The 27,462-nt window shown below is 34.1% G+C and overlaps 3 protein-coding genes across 7 annotated transcripts in view; 1 reads left to right on the top strand and 2 right to left on the bottom strand.

Moving 5' to 3' along the window:
- LOC106151647 (orphan steroid hormone receptor 2) overlaps positions 1-7,975 on the bottom strand; it is a 33,000-nt gene extending 25,025 nt beyond the window's left edge. For all 3 annotated transcript variants that reach the window (XM_013525008.2, XM_013525009.2, XM_087015028.1), the window contains exons 1-2: positions 7,846-7,975; positions 338-622 (exon numbers count right to left, since the gene is read on the bottom strand). In XM_013525008.2, coding sequence (XP_013380462.1) covers positions 338-592 — 255 coding nt within the window. In that variant the 5' untranslated portion in view covers positions 593-622; positions 7,846-7,975. The remainder of the gene's footprint in view (positions 1-337; positions 623-7,845) is intronic.
- A 42-nt stretch (positions 7,976-8,017) lies between these two features.
- On the top strand, positions 8,018-19,915 carry LOC106151649 (EGF domain-specific O-linked N-acetylglucosamine transferase). 3 transcript variants are annotated; one of them, XM_087015029.1, is made up of 17 exons: positions 8,018-8,678; positions 10,722-10,909; positions 11,903-12,000; positions 12,516-12,624; positions 13,013-13,113; positions 13,337-13,441; positions 13,749-13,855; positions 14,329-14,432; positions 15,130-15,231; positions 15,557-15,670; positions 16,467-16,538; positions 16,842-16,928; positions 17,178-17,246; positions 17,393-17,482; positions 17,727-17,818; positions 18,286-18,388; positions 18,735-19,915. In XM_087015029.1, the coding sequence occupies exons 2-17, from the start codon at positions 10,724-10,726 to the stop codon at positions 18,912-18,914; spliced, it is 1,719 nt and encodes a 572-aa protein (XP_086871155.1). In that variant the 5' UTR covers positions 8,018-8,678; positions 10,722-10,723; the 3' UTR covers positions 18,915-19,915. The 3 variants fall into 3 exon arrangements, with proteins under 3 accessions (XP_086871155.1, XP_013380464.2, XP_013380468.2); XM_013525010.3 differs by lacking the exon at positions 15,130-15,231; XM_013525014.3 differs by lacking the exon at positions 15,557-15,670.
- Positions 19,916-20,366: 451 nt separating this feature from the next.
- LOC106178636 (rabenosyn-5) lies at positions 20,367-27,348 on the bottom strand. Its single transcript, XM_013561902.3, has 9 exons — positions 27,070-27,348; positions 26,360-26,540; positions 25,412-25,576; positions 25,064-25,207; positions 24,502-24,663; positions 24,014-24,228; positions 23,547-23,617; positions 23,035-23,121; positions 20,367-22,698 (listed from the first exon to the last, which is right to left on the bottom strand). The coding sequence occupies exons 2-9, from the start codon at positions 26,493-26,495 to the stop codon at positions 22,143-22,145; spliced, it is 1,536 nt and encodes a 511-aa protein (XP_013417356.2). The 5' UTR covers positions 26,496-26,540; positions 27,070-27,348; the 3' UTR covers positions 20,367-22,142.
- Between the last annotated feature and the right edge of the window lie 114 nt (positions 27,349-27,462).

The raw sequence follows: 27,462 nt of genomic DNA, 5'->3' as shown, positions 1-27,462 counted from the left end.
TGTAAATATTATGTAATTAGACAGCAGTCCTGTCAAATGTACAGATATGCACTCATATGAAAAAAAATCATGCTGTTAATAACCAATAAATGAACACTTCACAAAATGTTTTCAGTTAATTAATTCATTATCAAATTTTAGAATAATTTACAGATGTTGAGAAACACATTGTTCTTTCAATACAAACAAAACTCAGCTATAAAAATTGTGATCCTTTGCATCTAACAAAATATCATCAATGTTGCTCTTCCTCTCCAAGATATGTATATTAAAAAATTTAAGTTTTTGACATTTTATGTTATCTAAAAAATCCTATCAGGACAACATAAAATCTTACCCCAGCCCCCTGTGCCGCTATCGTGAAGGGGATCATCATGCCACCAGCATGGAGCGCCACTGGCGTAGGAGTGGCCGTTGTTGGTGTGGTCAGTAAAATAACATTTTCTTGGCCCATGGGTGTGTCCACTGTGGTCAGTATAGAGTGGTGACTGGTGGGGGTTTGCTGGTTGCTACTGGCAACGCTGGTGGTGGACACCATTGGCGTGGTGGCGCTAGCAGCAGCCTGCTGCAGTTGTTCTTCAACTGACGCCATGGGTGTGGCTGTATCTTGCACTGTCTACATCTGAAACAGAATTAGTTTTTTGTTAAAATTTCTTTTTATTTATGAATGTTTAGGTGAACCTTGAGAAATATTCCAAAAATTAATTTCACCAGATTATAACATTAGTAGCAGAAAATCTTCATGTGTTCAAAGTGAAAATATGAAGTTATTCATGACAGCATGCTAATTTAGAACAAACTCAAAGCTATTTCATGACAAGCAAACTTTTGTGAGGGGTCCCTGCTTATAATCTGTGACTTTTAATCTTTTCAAAATTAAAAAAAAAAAATATTCCAATTTCTTTAAAGTACTAGTAGTTGTCTTTTTTGTTTCTCTATCACAGATCTAAGCTGGATTTAAGCAGGCCTGAATTTTTGACTTGTCAATGAGCTCTTTCCTGAAACTAGACCCAGTGGTACCTCAGTTTACACACCTGTTAATCATTTGATGTTTAATAGAGACACACAAGGAGACATACAACTTAAATTGTGCCTCATTTCATGGCATTTGTTGGGCAGTTTGAGACATGTCACATCTTCAAAATGGGCTTAATTTCTGTTCTAAACCTGATTACTTACAGTAATCAAAGCCCTTTTTTATGACTGTTAACACAAGAGAAATTTTCAAGAACATGGCACACTTAAAAATATTACATCTGAGCCCATTTCACACCTCTGTCAAAAATAGGCCCACTGCATAATCTGTTTGGACAGACACTAGAAATTCATGCTTAAATTTGAAAAGAAACTTTGGCTTAGACAATTATTTATAAGTGGTCATATGGACACAGGAAGCGATCAATATTTGAACTCTTTTCCCCTTATTTCAGATGCCACATGATTGACATCTGGAGCTATTTTTCAGTGTGACAATAATTGTGTAAGTCCTCTCTGTCTAGACCTAACAATTCTGACAAACAGAAGCATGCTACAGGTGTGTGTGCATGTGCATGCGTGTGTGCGCGTGTGTAATAGTTTCTCAGTAATTCTACACAAAACTAACAGATATTATTCTTCACCACAATGATTTTTATCCACCAATTTTTTTTTTCATTTTGTTCTGAAATAATTTCCCTGTAAAAGTTCTGTATAAGAATGTTTTTAATATTTAGACATGTATAGATGTCTGTTAAAAAGCCATCAGGGTCTCCAAATTTTATTCACATCCTGTGTTAGCTTTGTCAATGGCCTTAATGCAAAAACTTGACAAATTTATAACAACTGAATGGCTTTCAAATAAATTGTCTGGAATGTATTACTAGGCATGTATTACATAAGTCCATTTATTGTCTAGACATGTCTATTGAGTGGGCATGTCAGATACAAATTGTGGGGCTTCCCATCATGTAACTGAATTCTCCATACCAGCATGTAACTATGTTAGTAACACTAGTAACACATGGATAACATGATGTTTAAGACTGACAAAAATGTTAATAAATAAATTGATTATTAAAACAAAATTTAAAAAATCTTGTTATGAACAACTCTAAAAAACTGTATATTATTGTGTAAACTGTATATTATTGTGTAAAATAAGTGTAAACATGATTTTACATAATAATATACAGTTTTTTAGAGTTGTTATGAACAACCTATTGACATTTTCAGCGCTATGTCAAGTTTTCTTTGCCTTAAATGGTAGGGTTGGGCATTTGTTTTCTGACTGTTGACTATTTTATCAAAGGATTTTGATAACGAATACAACCATGGATTCTTTCAAGTATACTTCTTATTCATGCAATGTTGCAGCTTTTTATGTATGTGAATTCATAGCATACTGGAAGAAAGCACTAAACCCACATGGATCCAATACAATAAGGGTGATCTACCCATTTTAACTTTCATCACAAGCTGGATATGGGCAGAGGTTGAAAGTGATGCCAATATAATTTGACTGCACTGCTGAATGATTTTTTTAAAGATGCCAACCTCAGTAGTCAACTTAAGTTGCCATCCAGTTTATCGATGCACTTCATCAACAACCAAGAAAAGTGGGACAGACATGACTCAACTCTGCACAATTTCACTCAAATGAACTTGCTCCTAATAGTCAGTAATGATCTCAAGTCTCCAATCCAGGCTTAAATGAAAAACTTGGCATGAATGAATCTGGACCTGACCCCAAAAAACCAATAATGGATGGGAAATTATGATCCCTGCAGCATAACCATGCACTGAACATGAAATTATGGTAATTTTAAACTAAATATGAACAGAACTGATTAATTTCTTTGCAAAAATAATGTTTTGTCAATGATATCAGAAAAAAAGTCCATTCCCAAGCAGAGATAAGTTCAAATGAGAAATTCTTTTTAAGTAAAAAAAAAAAAAAATAATAATAATAATCTTCAAAATTTATTGCAATAGGTGAGGTATATTAAAATTTTAAAATTACCATGCATATGTCGGACTGTGTATTGCACTATATAAATAAACGTATTTAGCAAAGCCTACATGCCATTGTTCAATATTTCAATACTCAAGTTTTAAGTAGTAACTGATATATCCTGACAAATTGGTGGGTGACTGCTCAGCACATCTTATATAGCTTACAGTTCAGACCAGGACTAACTTGAACACAAATTACCACAAATTTACGTCATAAAATGCCCTCAGAGCCTTAGTATTATGCAAACTTGAGCAGAGGTGTAGTTACAAAAAGACTTTCTGGTTGTTTGGTGATAGGAGGGATTCCAATAAACGGGTTAAATCTATACTTGTCTGTACACACAAGTTCTTATCACATATGATTGTGATTCACTAGCAGTTTTTTTTTCATTATCAGTTATCAAAACTGAATCTTATCAATCCTTAATGTTAATGGTGCCACAGTATATTTGTTTAAATACTTATGGTGTTTTTATTTTCTAAACAGCACCAGCCATGAGTCTGATGGCATATGTGCATATATATACAAACTATATCAACCAATGCATCTATCTTTTGTTTTTCATTTTGTTCTGAAATCATTTCCCTGTAAAAGTTCTGTAAACATTTCTGTGCCTTTGAACCCCAGTCTCAAAACGAATAAATTAACCTTTTAATGCAGTTCAGCTCCTACAAGAGGTAAGGATTTTATCCTCCTTTTGAACTTGACATCAGTCCTTCCATGTAGGGGTTTGAACTCTGGGCAGTTGTTGGAAAAACTGCATTCAAAGAAAGTTCCTGTGATGTTGTATTTACTCATCGGTGCCCCATTACTAAGGAAACACAGCTCATCTGCTGTGAAATGAGTGTGATTGAACAACAAAGGTCATCTCGAGGCCAACCATCATATGTGGGCCTTCTAAATCATTTAAATGGATGATTTTACTCTGAACCCCAGAAAGTGCAAATTTCCATCATTTGTTTGAATAGTATGCATAATGCATTTAACTCGGTATTGTTGTCTTGCTGGGTTTTCTTGTGAATACATCTGACAGAACTCGCAAGTGACTGCATTAATAAAAGTGTGTATGTGTATCTACGTGTGTGTGTGTGTGTGTGTGTGTGTGTGTGTGTGTGTGTGTGTGTGTGTGTGTGTGTGTGTGTGTGTGTGTGTGTGTGTGTGTGTAACCTGTTTCATCCAAGGATCCTGTACATTTTCTAAATGAAGCATTATTGTTATCATACAAACATTTCCACAGAGTGACCATATTAAAAAAATATATTACTTTATTGTCCACTATTTAATTAAAATATTTTATGTTGTGTGGATTAATTACAAATAGGAATACTAAGTATTTTTTACTTTAAAAGGAATACAATTTGCCGTGTAAAAAATCTGGCACGAAATTAGGTAAAGCTTCACCACAAAAAAAAAAAAAAAAAAAAAAAAAAAAAAAAGAGAGAGAGAGAAAAGATGACTCAAAAGCGAGATAAAAGAACCAGATTGCTTCTATCACGATGGCCTATTATACCTCCCATACATTTAAATATTTCCTTTTTTTGTTTTTGTTAAAGCAACTAAGTTTCAAAACCATTTACATCTACATGTATATAATTACCATTTCACAAATTCACTTTTTATACTGCCCTCCATTCTTCATTTTCACATCATTTACAGCATTTAACTAAAAGACAAGTGTGAGCCAAGAGAAAGATAAATGTCACCAGAATTTTCAGATCAAATGACAGGTAAATCTATATTCAGGTATAAGATTATATATAGGACAAGAAAATTATTGAAATTCCCAAGAAAATTGAATTTTTGGAAAAAGGGTTGAAATTTCCACAAAAATTGATGACCAAACTACCAATTTCACACTACTAGTGTACTAGTATGGATTCCAATTTTTTTTTTTTTTTTTTTTTTTTTTGCGCTTAGTTTCAACTTAAGATGAGTCAGCAGTCATGCTATGACGAGGACTACTTCAAGGTGCTTTTACATTTCAGTCTGACCCACCCCTTTTCTATCAACCAATCCTTGCAGGTTGTCCAATAATGACAAGTTTATCAGCTGTAAATGCGCCTTTTCACTTTGAATGGAGCCTAAAACACCTTGAGTTTATAGACTGAGTATAGCTTGGACCAGAAATCTGGCCATCTGATGATACATTTGATTTTTTTCCTCTCATGTTCTTGTGGTAATAAAAATCAGGTATGTTCGTTAACAAAGCATCCATCAGCCAGATTTGTGTAATAATGGTTCCTGTGTATCAACATTGATTTCCATCACTGTAAAGTTCAAAGAAATGGCAAGGTCGAGTTCTGTTCATGTTTTATTTGTAGATGGGAGGTTATTCTCCAAGTGCACACAAAGTTGAAAGCATAGGATTATTGCCTTGTGTCCTCTGGGAAGAAAACCTTGGTGTTCCCAAGCATGCAAATCTTAATATTATTATTCGTGTGAACTCCATTTGAGACCAACCTGATTGAAAAAATGCTTGGATAAGTGCCAGTGCTAAAATAAATAAATAAATAAATAAATAAATAAATAAATAAACTATTAGCCAAGTATGACCTAGAAATTGACACTTTTCTTCTTCTACTATATTTTGCAATACATTTTTTTTTAAATCCGTCTTAAAATGCTACTTTGAACATGAGTGGAATTCAATGTTTTAACCTTGCATGTGTACTGCAAACACCCCATTGGTGATAAGGTGAGGGTTTTCCTTCATTGTACCTATGCAGGTGCTTTATTTCATAGAACTAGAACATTAATTAAAGCAACAAGCCATGCTTATGTTTTTTTTATCCATATCAAATGCAGGAGTACAGACTTGGAGATAAATCAGCATAGATGTTATGTAAAACAGACTAATCTGAGCTTGTCCTTGTATATATTACATTTCAACCATATGTAAGAATTGTACCCAATTGAGCTCAATTTTAATAATGTAACATAAAATCCTATTTAACAAATGTGACAAAGATTTAAATTCACAGGTTCAGATGCTTTTAATCTAATGAACTTCATATTCAATAAAAAAAAAATTAAAATTGATGGATAAAAAATAGCATCTCTTTACTGGGCCTTGTTGGATTTTTATTTCAAGTTTTGAACTTGATAACCTGAAAAAATCTCAGCAAGCAGGCATAAGTAGGTCAGTGATTAAGCTCTACTTATCTTTGAACAGTATATTTCAGTCCACAGCACTAATAGTAACAATGAACTTTTTAATCATCACCAATTGATTTTCACGGTTTTAATGAGCCACCTAGCAAATTAAATCATATGTTATACTCTATATTTTTTAACAGCTATAATAAGCCCATCAATATTACATATTTTTTTGTTTATGACATTCGAGATACTGTATTGACTGGTCTGTGGATAAGAAGTCCTAATATGCTTGAGATGGAAAAGATTAGATATTATCATATAAAATTTTTCTTCATCATGCTAGCCAATGACATTCACTTGTCAAAGTTGGTGAAAAAATGGCATAAAATAAAAAATTGAAAATGGGACGTCGGCTGATAAATTATTAGAGAACACGGTGCTGGCTAATATCCAAGACCGATCACCAAGATAGATCTGCAACAAGGCTTGTCCAGTTAACAAATGAAAAGTTTCAACAGTGACAAAAATGATTAAAATTATTTAAAAACTTTTTGCACTCCTAAATTTTTTTTTTGATTTCTTGAGTTTGTGAAAAGAAGCAGTGAATAATTGACTCTAAAACACTGGACTAATTAATATGTATGAGGTCCTTATTTACAAAGAGGTGTACATTACATTATGTTTGGAAGTATTTCTTTCCATAACAAATAAAATATAGATTCTGAGTTCATTTGGCACAGAATGTAATCATATTATTAGCTCTAGAAAAAAGTGTGAATTAAATCAATTTCATCAAATCTGTTACATGCAGGGTTGCTTATATTGAAGAAAAGCTGTAGTCATATTACCAGTCAAGTGACATCTAAAGACAATGAGCATCGATTGAAAAAAAAAGAATAGGACACACTCACTGAGTGGATCTGGCAAAACCCTATGTATGCACATCACAGAATGACATATTGATAATTCATTCCAAATATAATTTTTATTCATAAAAGTATACTACATGCATTTGCCAGCATTCTGGTGAAAATAAAACATTGCCAAATGCCATATAAAAACAGAAAATGTATAAAAAAAGAGAAGTCTGTGTGTTTTTGACCTTAGTTCACATTCATTTGCCCTTAATCTTCTTCCTGTTTGCGTCGGTAATCGAAACTAGGTCAGTTCATCTGAACACAATATGCGAAAGGGTCACAGCGTTACTACCCGCCTCCGAATTAATTTGCGTCGACTCAAATACCAAGTTTACCCTCCTTAAAACATATCTAAGTGTAAAATCCAACCTTCTTAGTTGATAAACTGACGTAAACTTGGCACATTTAAGTCTCGTCAGAAGCGCGCTGTGCGATATGACACGACTGTTTGACCAGGCATAGAGATGGAGTGGAAAGGGAAAAGGTCATCGCGAGTCCATGTGCTGTTTGCTCAACCGACTGCCCAACGTCTAGAGTAGACTGAAAACATTACTCGATCACCCTGTCATCTTTCGGCGATGAAAGAATGGAGGAAAGTCTTTGATTTTACGCTGAAATTTTCGTCGAAAATATGAAATGTGGAATTCTGCGCGTAGGTTTGACCCAGACTTACCCTCCGATTTCAAGCAATGGCGATGAAACCAAAACAACCTTGATCAAACTGCTCGTCTGGTGGTAAAATTAGGCACCCGCCGCCATCGTTACCCTTCGTGACCAAGTTTATATAACCACAGATGATGGAAAGGAAAATAAAATAGTTAAACATGGCATACTTACCGATTCCTGCGGCTTTTTCGACATAAAATCTTGCAGGCAACTGCAGACACACAACACAAAGGTCATAGTTCGTGACCTCGAAGCGGGGAACCTGAGCCTTGGTCAAATCTGATTGGTTGATATTGACGTCATTAGCAAATCTCGGACACGTACGCGAGACTTTGAAGATTGTGTTTGTTGGGAAATATGGATCACCTCAGTGCAATTGAATGTACGTATCTAATATTTTTTTGCTTCATGGAAATATCCTTAGATAAATTCGGATATATAATATGAGACGTTTAAATCGTATGATTCTAGATGGAGTTCCAATGAGCACGTTACGTTCAGTATCAAAGGCAGAGTTTCTGGAAAACATTTTCCCCCTGGATGATTTTTTAACCAGATTCCAAATCGAGTGTTTTGAATAACCAAAAGAGGGAAAATGTATTATTTGTTGCTGGGACCGACAGAAATTGTTTCTTTTCTTTTTTTCCTTGGTTAATTGAATTTAAATAGAATTATAACGTTATGTTGAATCATTTTCATGCAAAACTTGGCAAAGACAACCGTCCGTTGTTATAATTTCAATGCACTGAATATGTGGGAAAATTAATAAACGCAAAGAGATCAGTCAAACATCTTGTTGTCATATGAGTAGATGCATTCTGGACAAAAGAGAAGCTTTAAGAAAATGCTGCATCAAATCCCAGGAAGAGAGGGCACCTGCTTGTCTTGGCTAGGCGGAAGTAAAGGTCAGAGGTCAACAGGGATATGACAGCGTGCTTTACAGATTCTCTTATCTGACTGATCGTAGATGTTGTCAGGGTAGCCAAAAGGAAAACGGCTCCAAGGTAAGATGCACGCACAGTATTTGTTTGCGTAGTTATGCCGCATTTTTGCTACCCTTTACACATAGTTAAAAGTTTAAAATAACTGTGTTGAAATTGATGTAAGTGGTGAGAAGTTATATGAAAACCCTGGGTTACATTTCGCCTTACCACTTTCACAGAGCCCAATGCCAATTGAAAGTGGAACAAACAATATGTTAACGGCCTACGTATATTTTTTAAATTGAGATCAGAGCGGTATTAGAGGGTGTATTTTACTGTTAATTCTCCAATTGAAGCACTAGCTTGGAAAGGACCATTGAGTTACTGTTAATTATGCTTTGGTCTTTGTCAATATTGACACTTCCCATTTGTATATTAATATTGTTCAGAAATTCAACAATCCACCAAAGTGTTTAAAGTGCATTGGCAAATGTATTTGATGAAGTCAGGCTATATGGTAGGTGCTTCGTGGGTAGATTTTGGCTTGGTAAGACACAGAGCAGGACCGTGAAATTTAATGTTGTTAGCATGAATTAGCACAGTAACATAAAGTGGTTTCCCAGCTGTTGGCACATGCAACATACAAGTAATTTAAAAATCTATCTCATAAAAAAGGGAGTTAAATGCTTATTTAATCTACAGAGCTGCAGTGATTTATAGAAATTAAGTGAAAATGGTTTCATAATGTATATGGTTATTACCCAAGCCAGCTATAAATCTCCTGCTCTGATTGAGGTACCAAAGTCACATGCAAGTTATAACTATAAAAGCCGAGGCTGTAGGCAAGTCACATTAAGCTGGGAGACATTCACACTCAAGGTTTGCCAGAAATTGGAAAGTTTTAAAAAGTAAAGACAAGTAGTTAAGAACTAAAAATGATAAAAATGATGAAGATGTGAATACTAGTGATGGTAATTAAAATATTTATAAAATAAACTAACCACGATCTTTTGCCTGTTAAAATACTAATTTTGTATAATTGATTAGACTCTATACAGTTTATCCACAAGGAAATGTGAAGGAGGCAAAGCATTTATCATTTGGCTCCTCCCTGCTGTGAAGCAAACTTTTGTATGTACTATTCCAATTTTGTTTTTTTGTTTTATATTTTGCATTACAGTAGAGCATAACAAAAGCTCTGTCTGCCTTTCACTAACTCTGTCCACCCTTTTACCAAGGGGCGTGAGCCTGATCTGCATATGTTAACATGATGAAATAGAGTATTAAGCCCTCTGTGTGGTTTTCATATTTAAAGATTCCTAAATGAAATCTGAATTATTAATTATAAATATATAAATCAACTTTTCACTCGAATTAAAATCTAGCCCTTGCCATTTTATAAAAAAAAAGAGTCAAAATTTTTGCTATAACATTAACAGGCCTTGAATATTATGTACTGTGGTGAATGTTTTCCATACTAGTATATGATGTGGGATTGTTTACTCTTTTAAGTAGGAATTTTTTTTTCTTATTTACTTGTTATTTATAACTTTCATTTGTGGTTGTTAGAGGTTCACTAACTCAGATTTATTACAGTAGTACAGGGGTGCCTGGTGGGTCCCAAGATATTTTCTGACAGCCTTTCAAATGAACTTTGTTGATCCATCCTCCATTTTTGACTGTCTTCTGACAGAAAAAAATTATGGTAGATGCCCATCAATGTAAACTTGAAAAATTCAGACCGCCTTCTAGAAGATCTAGAGTATGAATTCTGTCTGCCCTTGTAGCATTAAGTATGTTTGATGAGCATACATAAGGCCCTCCTTAGCCTGTCTTAGATGAATTATAGAGTAAGGTTCAGACAGGGCGATTACATAAGCTCTTTTTCAGACTGACTAAGGCATACTATAGAATTAGGTGCAGACATCGCGAGTACTGAAGTCCTTTCTTATACTTATTAACCTGGAATATATTATTTCAGTCAGTGTACTTTTTTGTTTATTCTAAGATCATTTCTAAAACTATTTTCCGATATAGGAATGCAGCTGTTCTTTGTTGTCATAATTGTCATGACAGCAGTTAATTTTGTTTCAATTTGAAGGTCATTCTAAAAATTATTTTCAGACATGGGAGTGCAGCTGTTCCTCTTTGTCTTTGTTGTCATGACAATAGTTTCCCGGACAACAGTTTCCCAGACAACAAAAGACACTTGGAGTCGGCTAAATCTGCCAGAGGAACACATTCCGTATTATTTTAGAAACAATCCAAAACTCGGTGAACAGTGCAGCAAGGATGAAGGTTGCCCTTACAAGGTATTATAGCTTGTTTTATTTTTAATAAGTTTGTTGATCTCATTTTTCTAGCTTACTTAAAGTTAATTAAAACGAATTGCAGGGAAAATCGGAAATGTGTATATGAAAATATTAAACATTTTGCTTTCTCACAAATTTATCATGAATTTAATTCTGATTGGGATAAAATTATTCAGCCATTTGGTTAAACTTCAAGTAATTTCATCCTGTAGTTCATGCCAAGAATTTATATTGGACATGCAATACAATATACAAAGAATGAGATATTTACATCACTCTCGGGCTATCTGTAGTTATTTTGATTAAAGTTTTACTGTATTATTTTTAATTATTTTTCATCAGATTAACCTTAAAATGGTGATTATAAATAAAACATTTAAAATGCTGTACAGGATATTCAGGATATTCCACCATAGTAAATTATCTATTGACTATATTTGATAGATCTATGGACTAGTCAGTCCTTTGTTGTAAGTGCAGCCTAAGGAACTTGGACAACTAACAGTAAACTCAGATTTTATAAAAATGTATGCTAATTATTCAATATGAGTATTCAAATTAATGTTTTTCGCACTATTCAGTCATGCTGGTAGATTTGCTGTAGGTAAATGTAGGTAATATGCAAAAATATTTCTTCGTGAGTTGAATAAAAAATAGATGCATGTAGCCAGTATGTTAGTGTAAAAAGTGTATATACTTAGAGTTTGAATTAGGATTCCTTTTGTATACATTGGTTAGTGTTTTGTTCATAACTCATTCATTCATTCATGTATTTATTCATTTTCTCCCTTATTGGTTCATTTTATTACTCATTCATTTATTTACACATTGAACCCTTTGCTTGAATGATTAATTGCTTGAATGATTCTTTCTTTCTTTTTTTCTTACTTTCTGTTCGTAATTCTAATTCTTAATCCATCCAGTGAGCCATTTGGTTTCTCATTATGCATTCACTAATTCAATCTGTTTCTGCAACATGGCTTGTCATTCCAGGATCTACTGGGGGTGAAGCAATGTTGGGGATATGAGAAGTCGTGTCCAGAGACAGAGAGGATGTCCAACCCGGAGTGTCCAGGAGAGGCACCTGGATGGTCAGTCCAATGGTCATTTTACTGCCCAGTAGTCTGTTAATGAAAATATGGTGGCTAGGAGCGTGAATCGTGATGCCAGTATTTTTGGTTAAAAAGATTTACTCCAACAAAAAATAATGAGACGGTCAAGTGCCCATTTTACTGGCAATAAAGAGAACTGTTGCCATATATAGTTACTGTATTTTTCTTAACTAATAAAGAGAATTGACCTCAGCAGAAAACAAAGAAAAAGTTAAATGTTGGATTGGCAAGTGATTAGTTATTTGATCCAAAAAAACATAAGTTTAGACTGTCCAGTTTTTCACATTTTCATCAAGATGTTACTTGTACAGTGCTTGGGAAAGGAAAGTAATGAATATAAAATTAGATTTAGTAATGTTGCAAAAACTTGAATAAATACTTGGTGTATAGTAGCTGCCTGTGGAAAGTAGTATTTGACTGACATATTTTCTGTGCTTGTTTCATTTAATAGTTTCAAGAAACATAATTGATTTTAAACATATATGTATTTTAAGGATACGTCGAAAAGAAGACCAACTGAGTAATTTCTGGAAGCAGGCAGATTTTGGTTATGTTAAGGAAAGACTAGATGAAATGAAAACATTGTGCGAACCACAAAAGAAGGTATGTACAAGAGCATTTTTCTTCACATTTTGTCAATTTTTGTTTTTACACACACACACACACACACACACACACACTTTTCAATTCACTTGCAAAGACTTATTTTTTTATCACTTGATATTTTGATATTTTACAATCAAGCCTGAAATTAATAATATTAAACTCTGTTTATTGATACCAAAGAGAATTCAGCTTTTTAATAATAAGTGGGAGCATTCAAATGATACATGGGCATAGGAATATGCTTTTTTTTTTTTTCGGGGGGTGGGGGGCGGTGGGGGACGTAATATTGTTATTATGCCTTTACCTTGAAAATCCAAGGAGTGTAATCACTGAAATGTTAAGAATACTCAATACTGTAATGGTAGGATTTTTTCTTACTTTTCAGGGAGATTCTTCGCTACGGTGTTCTAGTTTCACCAGGTACTGCAGGGCCACTGACATCTATATTGACCTGAGAAATCTCAATAGCAAGGCGCACACTGACAGGTAGCAGACATTTACAATTATAGAAAATTAAACAACAACATTTAAGAACACTAATTTTATGAATAATATGTAAAATTGCCATTAAGTGCTGAAAATGACTTTCAATTATTATGGTTTAAAAAATAGAGCATAAGAATTAATATTTTTTTCAGCAATTAAATAATAAGTATATACTTAAAAAGTGTGGATAACTCATAGAATTTGTTTGTTTGGCTTTTTCCAGGTTTCGCGAATCTGTGTTTAAGCAGGGTGAAATTGGGGGACACTGCAAACTGAATAAAAAGCTTTTGAGGGAACAGTCTGAGCACAAAAGTCCACTACAATCTTGGTAATTAAAAATACAGTTTTTCTAGCAATTCCCATATTTCTCCATGCAGTATTTGTTAAAGGACAGGCCATAATTTGAAATAAAGACAATGATAATGATGGAAATAAAAAAAAATGAAATAAAAAACAGTAAGACATTTGCAGTTTATTTAAAGCCTTCAGACAAAATGTGAATATAATGAGTAGTTACTTTATGTCTAGGCTAACAAACATCTCAATAGAAAAAAAAAAGAATAAATGTAAATAATTAAAATCAGTTTTGAAAAATGTTGGAATTTAGATACTTATAAGCATCTGATCTTTTTCAGGTATGCAGAGTTGGAAGAGTATTCACAACTGAATTTCAGACCCATCAAGGATAAAAAATGTGACGTGGTTTTAAAGAAACCTACGTATTTCATGAAGTTAGATGCGGGTAGGTCATGTACATGATTTCTTATATCCTGTTTTACAAAAGAAAATTAGATGGAGAGTTGGTCTTAACTTTTACACCAAAGTTTTGGACTGCTACAACTCGGGATAAATGTGCAGTTCAGTCAGATGGTTCAATACAGAAAGCTTTTAATAATTGCTTTATTTGAAAAGTGAACAAGATACAAACCACGTATATCATTCGTAACCAAAGTTGATCTGCAAATCAAATATGGCCGACCCACTTTAAAGCTTGCCGTGTGATCTCTGCAGGGAATCTGTTCAGTGTGTAGTAGGGGATTTTGCAACAAGCTTTCAAGTGGGTTGGCCTTATTTGATCCGTGGATCGGTTTGCCTGCGAATCAACTAGTTGTGAATGCTCTTCACACCATTTGATGATCATGCCTATTTGTGGATGATGCGTTTGTGCTTAGTTGATGGCTTTTTGTGAATATATATGTTGTTTGTTTTGCTCAGGTGTAAATATGTACCACCACTTCTGTGATTTTTTCAACCTTTACATGTCGCAGCACATGAACAACAGTTTTGACACTGATGTTAACATTATTATGTGGGATACAGTAAGTATGGCTCTGCCTGTACGGTAATTTCTCATTTAATTTGTACAGTAGGAAATTCCAACTTGGAATTAATGGTATTTACAAAAAACAATCTGATGTCTCCTTGTACTATTTGATTAGATAATTCTGCCAAATAAGTTTAGTTTGAGTCAGAAGGTAGTTTTGTGAGTAAATATAAAAAACTGTTTTATTAATTATTGTATTAGGAATAAACCAGGTTTTTGAAATTAATAGTTCATGAAAATTACTGATATTTATAATTATGTCAAGTAACCACATTTCCTTTTGTAATTCCACACCATTTATATTTTGTAAATTTAAAGTGCTTTTTGATATCACCTATAATAGATCTATCAAATAGATAGTTAACTTAAAGACAATCTTTTTAGAAATATTTCAATTTTTTTGCAAATTGCATTTGTCCAAATTGCTGAAAATGAAATGGATAATTGTGACAGACCTTCTGTCCATAATTTCTTAATTTTTTAAAGAATAAAAAATCAGCAAATGTAAGAAGACAATTGATTTATTTTTTCCCATAAGTATAAAACTGGCAATTACTTTAAGACTTATGACAAACAGAATATTTTAAAAAAACTTGAAGTTTTAAATTCTGTGTGAGCACAATTTTGGTGAAAGAAATTAGAATATAACTGCATAAATTTCAGTTTCCTTCAGTACAGTCACTTCATTTCAGAGTTATATGGGGTATGGTGATTTGTTTGTAGAAACATGGCAAGCTTTCACCTCAAACAAAAATCAGCCTTTTATTCCATTGAATCAGTACAATGGTAAAAAGGTAGGTAGTAATGATGTCTCCTGCCCATTAGCACATCATCTTATGTGGTCCCACAGAATAGCTGTCCAAAGATTACAACTATCTGGCATTTATATTGGTGGCTGTGCAGATATATCAGAATCCATAATTTATAATTTTTAATGCTCAGCTAAGACACCTTGTGCTTGGCTATTGCTCTGAAGCTTTCCCCTTATCCTCAAACATATGAACACCTTGAAATCACCCAAAGCAATGTTGAACGGCTGATCTGTGGGGCACAGATGTGTTTTTGGCCATTTATTTCATGACAAATTGAATCCAAACACATTATAAATGCTTCTTCCAGAGCTACTATAGGTATGCAGATTTGCTGATGGAGGTGTGGCCAGTTTTCACGGACCAGCAACGCACGCAGTTTGCTCCAGTTTTACAACTGGGCAATGATTTTAATGGGAAAAGGGTATGACCCCTACACCGTTCCCTCAGACTGATTTTTTTTTACTAATATTTGATTTTTATTTATTATAGTTGCAGAAGCACAGATAGTAGTACCTCCATTTTTATGTTCAGTTGATATTTCATTTCTCCTGGGTGAGGGATAGAAAATATAAAGCTTGACTGACCACAACCTTACATTGATAGCTTGTTATTGAAACCTGGGTGGTTTGTTAACAATTTTAGGCGAAAGGTGGTAAATCTGGAATGCATGTGGATTGTAGACAATACAGTTTTATGCCTGGAATGATCATGCACGTTGAGTTTTCATGCCAACTGCTAACTCCCTTTCAGCAAATTGTGAAACACTTATTTTAATTTTATTTATCATTATTGTATGTATATATTTTTGAAAATATACAATTCTTATAACTTGTTAGAGAGGGTTATTTATACATATTATTTAATTTGTTAATTGTGTCAATGAGATATTCTCCGTATCCTTCACAAAGCCTAATTACATTGTATTTTATGAAATACTTTATGAGTAAGGATTTTCTTGAATAAATTAAGTATAATATCCTTTTAATTATATTATTGTATAATGTTCAATTGTAATATACAGTACACATAAACCATTCTTTTGTCCCCTGAACAAAGATTAAGTTGCATATTTACTTCCCTAAGAAAGAAATATATAAGGTATTTCATCCTGTATCTTTAGAGACTAATATACACCAATGTATTTTTGAAAGACAATTAATTTATTTAAAGAAGAATAATTTTGATTTACTTTTATTCATTTAATTGTTCATTTCTAGCTTTGTATTAAGGATGCCATATTTTCTCTCCTTCCACGAATGAGATACGGGTTGTTTTATAATACCCCAATTGTAAGTACTATAACTGCTAATCATTGAAGAATCAGTTTTGAAATTCTGTACCCAAACCTCTTATGTCACATCTTTTTGTTTTCTCTGATTCTGAAAGATGAAGTAAATATTGAATTTACATGTGACAAAAAACGTTTTAGCCTACCACATTAAGACACCATGAATCTAAGAACTTATTGACCCATAGCAGGAATGCCGACAGTACACTGAATAAATTTATTAAATTGAACTGGCTTAGCTTCAAATTGACTGACTTCGCATTGCAGACTGGTTTAATAAGTTATTTAATACTAATATTTGCAGATTCCTGGTTGTGAAAGAAGCAGCATGTTTAGGGCTTTTTCCCAACATGTGCTTCACAGGCTCAAAATAGTCCAACATGGACCAGTGGTAAGTTGGCTTAATATATACATCAGCTTATTCACATACAATACAATACAATAGCAAATAACCAAAAAATAGTATAAAAATTGAAAATATGTACCATGCTTTATGCATGTGTGTGTGTGTGTGTGGGGGGGGGGGGGGAATAAAAGTGTCTAAGCAGTTGGGTGTCTGGTGCATCTGTACCTGATGGATGTTAATGCCAAAAAATCAATCATCTTATTGAATTAGATTTTACTGAATATGTAATTTCAGGAAAACAAGATAAGGATAACATTGCTATCAAGGAGTACCAAATATAGAAAGATACTTAATGAAGATGAGGTATGTTGCCATATATTAAAAAAAGTCTCCCACAATAATTTTATTAAATGGATGTGTACACATTGCATGAAATTATATTAATTTTAAAGTTAGGGTGCCTCCTAATGCTTGCTGTGATTTCATATAGTTCCCTTTTTGTGTTTTAGCTTATTAAAGCTTTAAAAACTGTGGGTGAATTTGAAGTGAAGAAAGTGGATTTCAAGTACAAAGAAACCCCATTTCTAGATCAGCTTCAGGTACGAAAATTTATTACCTCTCTCTCTCTCTCTCTCTCTCTCTCTCTCTCTCTCTCATATGCACTTGCAACACATATTTCAATTAGCAGGAATGAAACATTGAGATATTTAAAAAGAGTCTAAACTATCATTTGAATTATAAATAAAATGCCCAGATTTTCATATGACACAATCAGCATTTTGATCAAGAACTAAGATTACTTGGAATGAGTATATATTCAGGTTTAAAAAAATCTAATTCCAGGTTACCCATAACAGTGACATATTTATTGGAATGCATGGTGCGGGGCTCACGCACATGCTGTTCCAGCCAGACTGGGGCGTGATATTTGAAATGTAAGTTTTGTGGAACAGATGAGGTATCAGAAAGATGTATGCCTTTGGATAAGTATCAAGACTCCTTTGGGAAACAACTGAAATGACTATGCCTTTTAAAGTCATTAGCTCTACTCATTTTCAGCATTATTGTATTGCATTGGTAATTGGTCAAGATCAATTGATAGCACCTGTATGGCATGTACTGCCAGATTTTTTTAGATGTACAAAAATGCCTTTTAGAATATAATAAAAGCAGTTTTTATGCTTAAACTTGACTTGAGCATTGAGATCGAAAAACAACAGAGGAATATTGAAAAAAGAAAAGAAAGCTGAAAGGATAGGTCTTGGTTTTTGTCAGTCTCACAATACTTTACTGACAGAGTTAAAATAGTGCTGTCAACAAGAACCACTTAACAGCACAGAGAGGACTGTCCGTTTCACACATATTAAAAAATGACCTTGGTTCTGTATTTTGTTTCAACTAGCTACAATTGTGAGGACAGTGGATGCTACTATGATCTGGCCAGGCTACGTGGCATTAAGTACATGACATGGGAGAAACAGGACAAACTTGTTCAGGAGGACGAGGTAAATGCAAAACAGTAACATTTGTTGTTAAAAATTATGAGTTTCGGTTTCAGATTTGAATTTAAAAATTTCGAAGACTGTATAAAGAGTTAGAATTTTGATAATAAATATATTGAATATTAGTACTGTAAAGTCGCTATGGGCCAATTCAGAAAAGGGGACTAACTAGTCCGAGGGTCAAATATAGCGACCAACTACAAAGCTTGCCATCAAATCTGCTAATAAACACTGAATAGATATCTCATGGGGAAGTATTCAAGGGGGTGGGCCATATTTGACCCTCGGACTAGTTAGTTCCCTATTCTGAATGGGGCCCATTACTGATAATGAACATTGAATACCACAGGGTCACCATCCCCAGCTTGGTGCTCATGCCAAATTCACAAACTATTCTTTCGATGTTGAGGAGTTTATGCGGAAGATTCAGGAGGCAGCGGCATATATCAAAAACCACCCAGACTTTGTCAGAGCGCGGAGGGCAAAGTATGGAAGTGGAGATAACGCTCAATCAAAAGACGAATTGTGATCTGGGACTGCATATAGGATAGAAAAATTATTGTGTTCCTATATTTATTCATATCAGGGTAAAATAGCAAGCTTTACAAAAGATTTCCATTTGTTTTTTTTTAAGCCTACTGCTGCTGGTGGTATGGTGGAAGTTCCACAATATCTACAGAATTTCTATGTGAAAAGTTTCACATATCTCAGTATGTTCTTTTCCTCATCATAACTTTTGATTGTAGAATTATGCAGATGGAGAGGATAGATTAGTTATTTTGCAGCTGACTTATATTTTCCAAAAAAAAAAGTTAAAACTGTTCATTCAAAGTTGTTCACCTTGAATATTTTGATTAATGAAAAACGTAAACAGAAAGTTGTAAGGTAAGGTATAAGAAAATTACATTGAAGATACATCTGCCATTTTCAGTATCAACCATTTCTTCTTTAGGTGAGCTTCACTTAATCAGATGGCCACTAGTGGAGGGTTTATGTGTACTTCACTTCAATGCAATTTTGCCATTAGTGTACTTTTTGATACCAAGTTTTAAGGATGCTATCCTTTTGTTTATGTAGTATACTATGATACATGTTTGTTATGGAAGTTAACAATGAAATTCAGGTTCAATAGGTGGTTTTATCATTTTCATATCAAATTTCGAATTGTTATTTAATTCAAAGTTAATTTATACCTATCATAATCAAAGAGGTGTTACATATTTGATGTTATATTTTATTTAAACAACAAATACTGCTGTTATTGTTGAAATATTCAAAGCAAATATCAAATTTTGAATATAAGATGACACCAATATGCATTCCAGAAACATGCTTCAAGCTTTTCAAGCAATATATAACTTTAATTGCTCAAATAGTTGCTTTAACATTATTTAAAATACCTGCTTCTGTGTTACTTAGGCTAACTACGTGAATTTCTACAAAACTAATTGCTCAGATATGTGATAGGCAAACATCTGATAAGACAGTTTTTTGTGTTTATGATAACAATAAAAGCAATACTTCTTAAAACGTGGGTTTGTTTTAATGCTACGAGATGGCCTGGGGCTCAATTTTACAATGGAACTCCAGTGGAAAGCTGATCTATCTTTGGTTTGGTTTACTTTGTCAACCCAGAAGAAATGTGCAACGTGTCCAAAAAAAATTTAGAAATGTACTTTCTTACATTTTTACAACAGATCAGTCATTTTGACTAGTATTAATGTCTCTAAGGTCATACAAAAGACATGAATTTATTATTAATTTGGGCTGGGGGTTGGTAGAGTGACGGTCAACATTTGACAAGTAATTCTGTAAAACTGGCCTCCACCCCAGCAAGTCTTTTTGTGAACTCTATTGTCAACTATGCTATGACAGTCAGTTCAAGTTAAATCCTGTTCTTAAACTCTCCTACGACAAAATGTTCAAAATAAAAACAGCTCATTGCTATACAGCAATATCAATAATTGAGACTGAACAGTGATGGTGATATACAGTAGTTTATTAGTAAGGACTGCAAAGGTCCAACAGCTTGTACAATTGTAATACATATAACATGAAAACATGTTGATGACCAGTAGCATTGTACACTGACCACAGAGCTTGCCATTAATAATGTAACTTTACATAACTGCTTAAAGTTAATGTTAGTTGATAGCCGCTGCAACTGACTCGGGATTTTCTACATCAAAAAATTGACACCCTTATGAGGTATACTACGGCTGTGCCTGAAATTGTATTCTTTTATATCTAGAGTCTAATGAAGATCTTGCTTTTCAAATTTTCACCAGCAACTTTTAAGTTATAAGTGTTGCCCCATTGAAACTTTCACTTATGCAGTAAAATGGCCAAAACAAAAAAATTAAATGCTATATTTTCAAAACAATTCTATAATTGCTACAATGTGCAATCAACATTTTTATGAAATTGGAGAGGCATAACATCATAACAACTTGAATTTGGAAGCCAATTTGCACAAATAAACTATATTTTTACAACAGATTCAAATTGAAATTATAATTATCAGATATTTTAGATTTTTTTCTTTTTTGGGCATTTTATGTTCCCATGATCCAACAGCACCTTTCACTATATTGCAATGATGTAAAGTTAACAGTGTAATTAAATGCTAACAAAAGATTGAGTCAACTGGTAGTATATACCAATATTAAGGTGATACTTCCATGACTGATTTTAACATTAAAATGTCGGGCTAAGAACAGTTTCCTTACACAATAGGATCCACGTCTGGTTGAAACCACATACAACAGTTTTGTTTCCTTGTTTAAGTCTGTCACATACTTTAACAAAAGAGAAACATATTGAATTACGGATAAAGGATTGAAAACAAAGATATCAAAACAAGGGAAAACATTGTATTAAAAAAATTCACCTCATTTCTTATCTGAACATAAGGAATTAAATAAGTTACTATGTAAGTTCTGATATGATCATTATTTCTGTAAGAAGAAAATACGTATATGAAACTTTTCCGGTAATAAACCATGTCTGTTTATTTTTAGCATCATTGTATAGCAACCAACAAAACAGCAACAGGGCTGTTAGTGAACATTTGAAGACATGAATAAATATTGTGGCCTTCAATAAAACATATTAACATATCAATTTTCACTGATATATAATGAGTTACTGGTAGTTAGATGAATAAATCATTAAAATTACAAACCACCATTATTATCAATGAAGCAAATTCATGAATGAGCCTCTTCAAGTACTTGTGAGCAAATCTAATTAACACAAAACAGTACAACACTGACAGAACAACTTTTGATGTAAGCTGGGGATTCCATTGCTGAGACATGGCTGAGAAGTCTAAAAGGCTAGGAGGGTTTGCCATTTTTGATCCAGAGCACATTCACTTGGCCAAAATGTTGGCCACATTGAGGGGGAAGGGGGGGGGGGCTTCATAGGTGGATTTACAGGCAAGTTGTTACGACTCTTCTTGGTGCATGCCATCTCTACAGAATGATTACATTTGCTGGCTATGGTGAGCTTGGGATAATCATGGAGACGTGTGAGACCAATAAGGGTGGACCCAAATTAACTGTAAATTCGCCCAATAAGTCAATATTTTACCATGATCATAGCAAATACAAATAGCTGGCGGTTCCAAACAAATCAATATTGAAACCCAGACTGCCTCGAGAATTCAAATTGGACCCAAACTGAATGTAAATGCACCCAATAAGTCAACATTTTACCATGATCATAGCAACTACAAATAGCGGTTTTAAACAAATCAATTTTGAAACCCAGACTGCCTCCAAAATTCACTCTGGAGCATCTTTAAATTTTCTTCCAGCATGTGGACTTCATCCCACTTCTGAGCATCCTTCGCCTGTTTGATGTAATGTTTGATGTTGTTCATCTGTTGCACCATGGGGTCATCATCGGGAGTAGCCGCAATGGCCTTGCTCTGGTCAGGGGGCATCCACCCCTTATTCGGCACCTGATGACCTCTAGACGGTGACCTCACTCGGATGACATCATTGGACGATTTTCTCTGATGTCTCTTTATTTCTTCCTGTTGCTTTCGTTCCTTCTCTTCCCTGGCTCTTTTTTCTTTTTCTTGGCGTTCCATCGTGGCCTGTCTCTCGAGCATTATTTTTCGTTGTATTTCGGCTTTTCGTTTGGCCTGGAGCTGCACCAATTGTTCTTGGGTTGGGAGGGGAGTGAGCCCCATTAAATTTTCCTGTATAAATTGACTAGCATGGAAGCGTATAGCTTTCTGCAATTGCACCATTTTTGCTGGAGGAGGTTCTGTGTCATTCAATCCCATTGAGCTTATTCTCTTACTGAAAAAACGAAAAAAAAAAAAAAAAAAAAAAAAAAAAAAAAAAAAAAAAAAAAAACATTGAAACAATCACAATTTCTGCATACTTGACATGGGAATAAACATGTTCTTAATGAAATAAGAAAATAACCTTCTTTTATTTTTCTAGATTTTTTACCTAAAAAGGAATTTATAATACCAAATACACTCTAAATACTTAAAGGAAACAACCTGCCATTAAAAATAAGATAATAATTTTTAAACAACCAATGCCAACAATAATGCTGACAAATCAACCTCTTAAATTTCCACTTCAGCTTAATTACTAAGACAAGATACTGTAATATGCAGTATTTACCTCAGAGCATCAATCTGCTCATAGAGTTTAACAAGTTTCCTTTTCTGTTCCTCTGCATCAGCAAGATTGTAAGTAGCTTCGCCAAGACTGAAAGATAAATAATTGTGCATATAACTAATTTATCATTCATCTGATAAGTAGTGTTTTTCAGAGAAAATACATTACCTATTATTTGCAATATTAACAAGACAACACAGGAAATCATTCCATTTAATTAAATGTTTTCTTTTACTTACAATGATCAATGCCAACTTTTTCTTATAATGAGTCATTCATTCAAACTAGCACCCAATCACTTTTTTCCTGTCTTTTTTTTTCTTTTTAAATTTGGCAACCCCTTAATTAAATCATAATGATTTCTCTTTCAACAAATTAAGTCTTAAGTCTCTCGACTCATTTAATTTTTGCTCCTATACCTGCCAGTAAATAACCTTAAGTTATTGGGAAATTTATTCAAGCTTTAAATATGACAACTGACTTTTTTTCACTTCAATATACAACAACATGCTTACTTCAAGGACTCAGCAGCCTGTGTGTAGACAGGTATCAACTGTTCTGCTGTCTCCATGTGCTGGCGCATTTTCTGAAAGACAATTCAGAGGGGTTAACAATAATGTGTATAATATATCACTGTGACATAAGTACTGTGTATAAATAATTAATTTCAATAAAAAAATTCATCAGCAAAAAGAAGCTGTGTGTGTATTCAACCACTGTGGGTAGAAATTTGAGATATAACAATTATTCAACATCAGAAAATTAAGACCTACAGTATTATGACAACTCTCCCTACGAGAGCATTATAAAGATATATACACAGTAGCTATAACTGTAATCTTCAATATTCTAAGCTATAACATCAAAGGAAAGCAAAATTAAACAAATTGACTAAGGTCTACAATACCCGAGACAGGGTGAGGATAAGCACTTGTGAAACTCTTTAATCAACAGCCAATCACACAGCATGTAACAAACTTACCTCATAAAACTGACCAATCACAGGCCTGGAGTTTCTGTGTTCCATCTGCTGTGCTCTCCTTTCCAGAAGCTTGCGACATTCCCAGCAGATTCTGATGTGGGGTTCGCCTTCAGGGGTCATCATGGAATTGAGGCTACTTGTGCTATTGGAGCGTCGGAAACCAATACCCAGCGGGGTATCATTGCCAGGTTTAAATGCAGGATCTGTGAGCTTTTCTGGACAGGAGATATATAACAAACACTTTTAAATCTGAATCTTCAGAATTTTTTTATATACATGATTGTTGAATTTCACCATTCATCTAGGAGTACAAAGACTAGCAGTCATAAAATTAAGTTTTTAATAATTCAAACATCAGATTCTGCTGTGACCTCAACAATTCTTGTCATTTGTATATAAATCAACATAATTATTTAACTCATTACATAATATGTAGCCTTAAGTATAAAGACAAGACATAACCTATAAAACAAAAACAGAAAACTTACTAGCATAAGAGAATGACAAGAATTCTGAGCATTTATCACACATGACACCTCCACATAGACGGCAGTGGTGGCGTCGTCTCATTATACCAAACGACTTGCCACATGTCATACACAGGTTGACGTGAGAGTCGGGTGCCCACTGGACAACTTTCTTCTCAAATACTGAAACAGATTAAATAACAGATAATAAAATCAGAGAAGAATTTATCAAATGTGTGATGTTATATAAATAAAGTAAGTTTTTCTTCAATCAACAGCTAAAAATTGACAATTATCAAAATATTGGAGGTAAACAATTTCAATGTTTAGCTGTTGACAGAGAAAAATCTAATTCTTATTCAGATCATGAAATCATTTTTTTAAATACAAACTCATAATATGGGTACTACTGGTTTAATACACAAATTTAACATTAAAATAATTCATTTTTCAAAATAAAATAAAAGCAGGGTGATCACTATAAAGAAATAGTAAGAGTGTATAAGATGTATAGTAACTACATGAAAATAGTTGTCTTTGGTTTAAACCTCCAAAAAATAATAACCAATATAAAATGATCTACTTTTTCTCCTGCTAGGGTCACTCGGTACATCTGGTCCGACCAGTTTGTCCAGTCTTATGATGAGCTTGTTTGTCTCCACCACATAGCGGTCAATTCTAGCATCTCGGATAGGTTTGAAGAAATCAGTGTGACTTCTTGTACAACCTGAAAAGTATTGTAATTAGATAAATTTCAGGCTTTTTGCAAATAAGCATGATGACTACCTGTTATGTGTATGTGCAGATGCTAATTAAGATGAGTATGCACACACACACACACACACACACACACACACTGACACACACACAAACACACACACACACACAAACACACGTATTTTATATACTATAAACTTATGTAATACCATACCTATCTCCTGCGGCTCCCACAGAGTGGGATCTATGCCCCCTGCATCCACAGACTGGGACACAGCTGTACTGGACCCTGGGTGACCACTGGGACCACTGTCCACTGTGTCTTCTTCATCAGAGTCAATTGCAGCCAAGATTTTCCTCTTGGCCTTGCCAAACAGTCCTGGTGAAAGATGATAAACAAAGCAGTCAGAGTAAGGAGCGATCAACTGGACATTTTAGAAATGTCAAAGTTATAAAAAACAAATTTTAAAAGGCCTTTAATTGAGTTTGATAACTTTTTCTCCTGTAATTAACTAAGTAAAATTCTACGACAGATAAGTGAAATATGTTAAGAAATAAATTGGGAGAGACATTAACATCTAATGTATGACACTAGCAGATCTAGACTTCATCCCCTTCATCCCACCCCACCCCATAAAGATGTCAATCTTACCATACAATTATGATAAGAAACATTCATCACTTACCCCCACCCACCCACCCACCTGAAGCCCCTATCAGCAACACTCACTGAACCATGGAGGACTGATATTTAATCTCTCCCACATTGGGGACTAAGTCCTCAAATAAATACCTATAGCCATTTGACCTGTCACGTGACAAACTCACTGGCTCACTAACATTCTTTTCCCTTTTGCATATGAGAGGTACCGTACATGTACCTCTTTCAAAGGACCACGCCTGAAGCTGCTAAAGATAATTAATTACCTCATAGCAGCTTCAGTAGGCACGACATAAATCTAAGCTGCTTAAGTTGATTGCAATTTAGTGAGAATCCCCTTGGAGATAGATTGATCCACTGTTAGTACAATAGGGTCTGGGAACCCATCCAAAGTCCGATCCTTGCATTAATTACTTTTTAAGTCCAGTACCAATTTTTTTGTTATGTGTTGCTGCCAGTGTATCATTGAGATTAAATATATCTCTGGTAAATAACCTATACCTTTAAGCTGCTGCAGCACCGCTTTATCCTCTGTTGAATGTTCATCTTCAAAGTGTTGTTGTAGTTGTGATATTGTCCCCAAGTCCTTTACACAAATAGGACACAGGAACCCCTCCCTTATCTCACTATCTGCCATCTCACCAGACACCAGTGGACAATATTCCAAGCTGCTCCTACATATCTGAATGATAAAAATTCCAAGTAGATAATTAGTAAATACATTCTGTGTCAACACCTCACTTTCAGCATATCAGGGTTGCATATCTTTATGTATATTCACAGGTAAAAATGCAACAGATGAAAACAATTCTTTATTTTAAAACATAACCATAGGTCTGAATACCTGACATAAAAGGGAGAAAATTTTCTCCTTAAAAAACCAAAGGAGCGAGGGAGGAAGTTAGTGGAGTATATTGGTGAGTCATCTCATGGGAGTAACAATGTGGAGAACTAAGGATATGTTTGAGTAATGATGCTGAGGCATAGGGAGATGATCCCATTTTCATGCCCTCCTCTTATATCATCAGCATCAGCCGTCAATAAGGTACTATGCTCGGCACCTTAAAATTAACAATTATATAATAGTATGAAATGTAAATTAAGGATTCGTTTAAATTAAGTGCACTGTCTAATACGTATGTACGAAGTAAAATAAACATTTTCACTGACTTGAGGTCAGTACCCGCGCAGTTTGGACTTTTGGTTATTACCTTATTTTGTGAAGATGGGTTCCTTCTGCTGTGCTTGACTCACTGATTACTCTTCAGTGTCAAATTCCAAGCGAGATTCAAATAGTTAGAATATTCCTTGCACTGATATGACACATGTGCACTAAATGCAGCGTTTTAATCACGAATCATAACTGCAGAATATATTAAACGAATACGCATGGAATAATATTACCCATCTGTCACATTGCAGTGCTCTATGTAGACTGATCGATCCCCAGCCCAAGTATTTTTTTCGCCCCCATAACAGTGCGGAGCTAGAGTGTAACGTAATTTAGGTAACCATAAGAAAAAATTAAATTTATGTGAAAAATACATAAAAAGAAAAATATTATAGAATGAACACGGTTTATAAGTATATATGGGTCGCAAAAA

The sequence above is a fragment of the Lingula anatina genome, chromosome 6 (genome assembly GCF_051362555.1).
Source record: "Lingula anatina isolate TDL-2025a chromosome 6, LinAna3.0, whole genome shotgun sequence".
Taxonomy (NCBI): domain Eukaryota; kingdom Metazoa; phylum Brachiopoda; class Lingulata; order Lingulida; family Lingulidae; genus Lingula; species Lingula anatina.
This window is presented reverse-complemented; position numbering and strand designations above follow the sequence as displayed.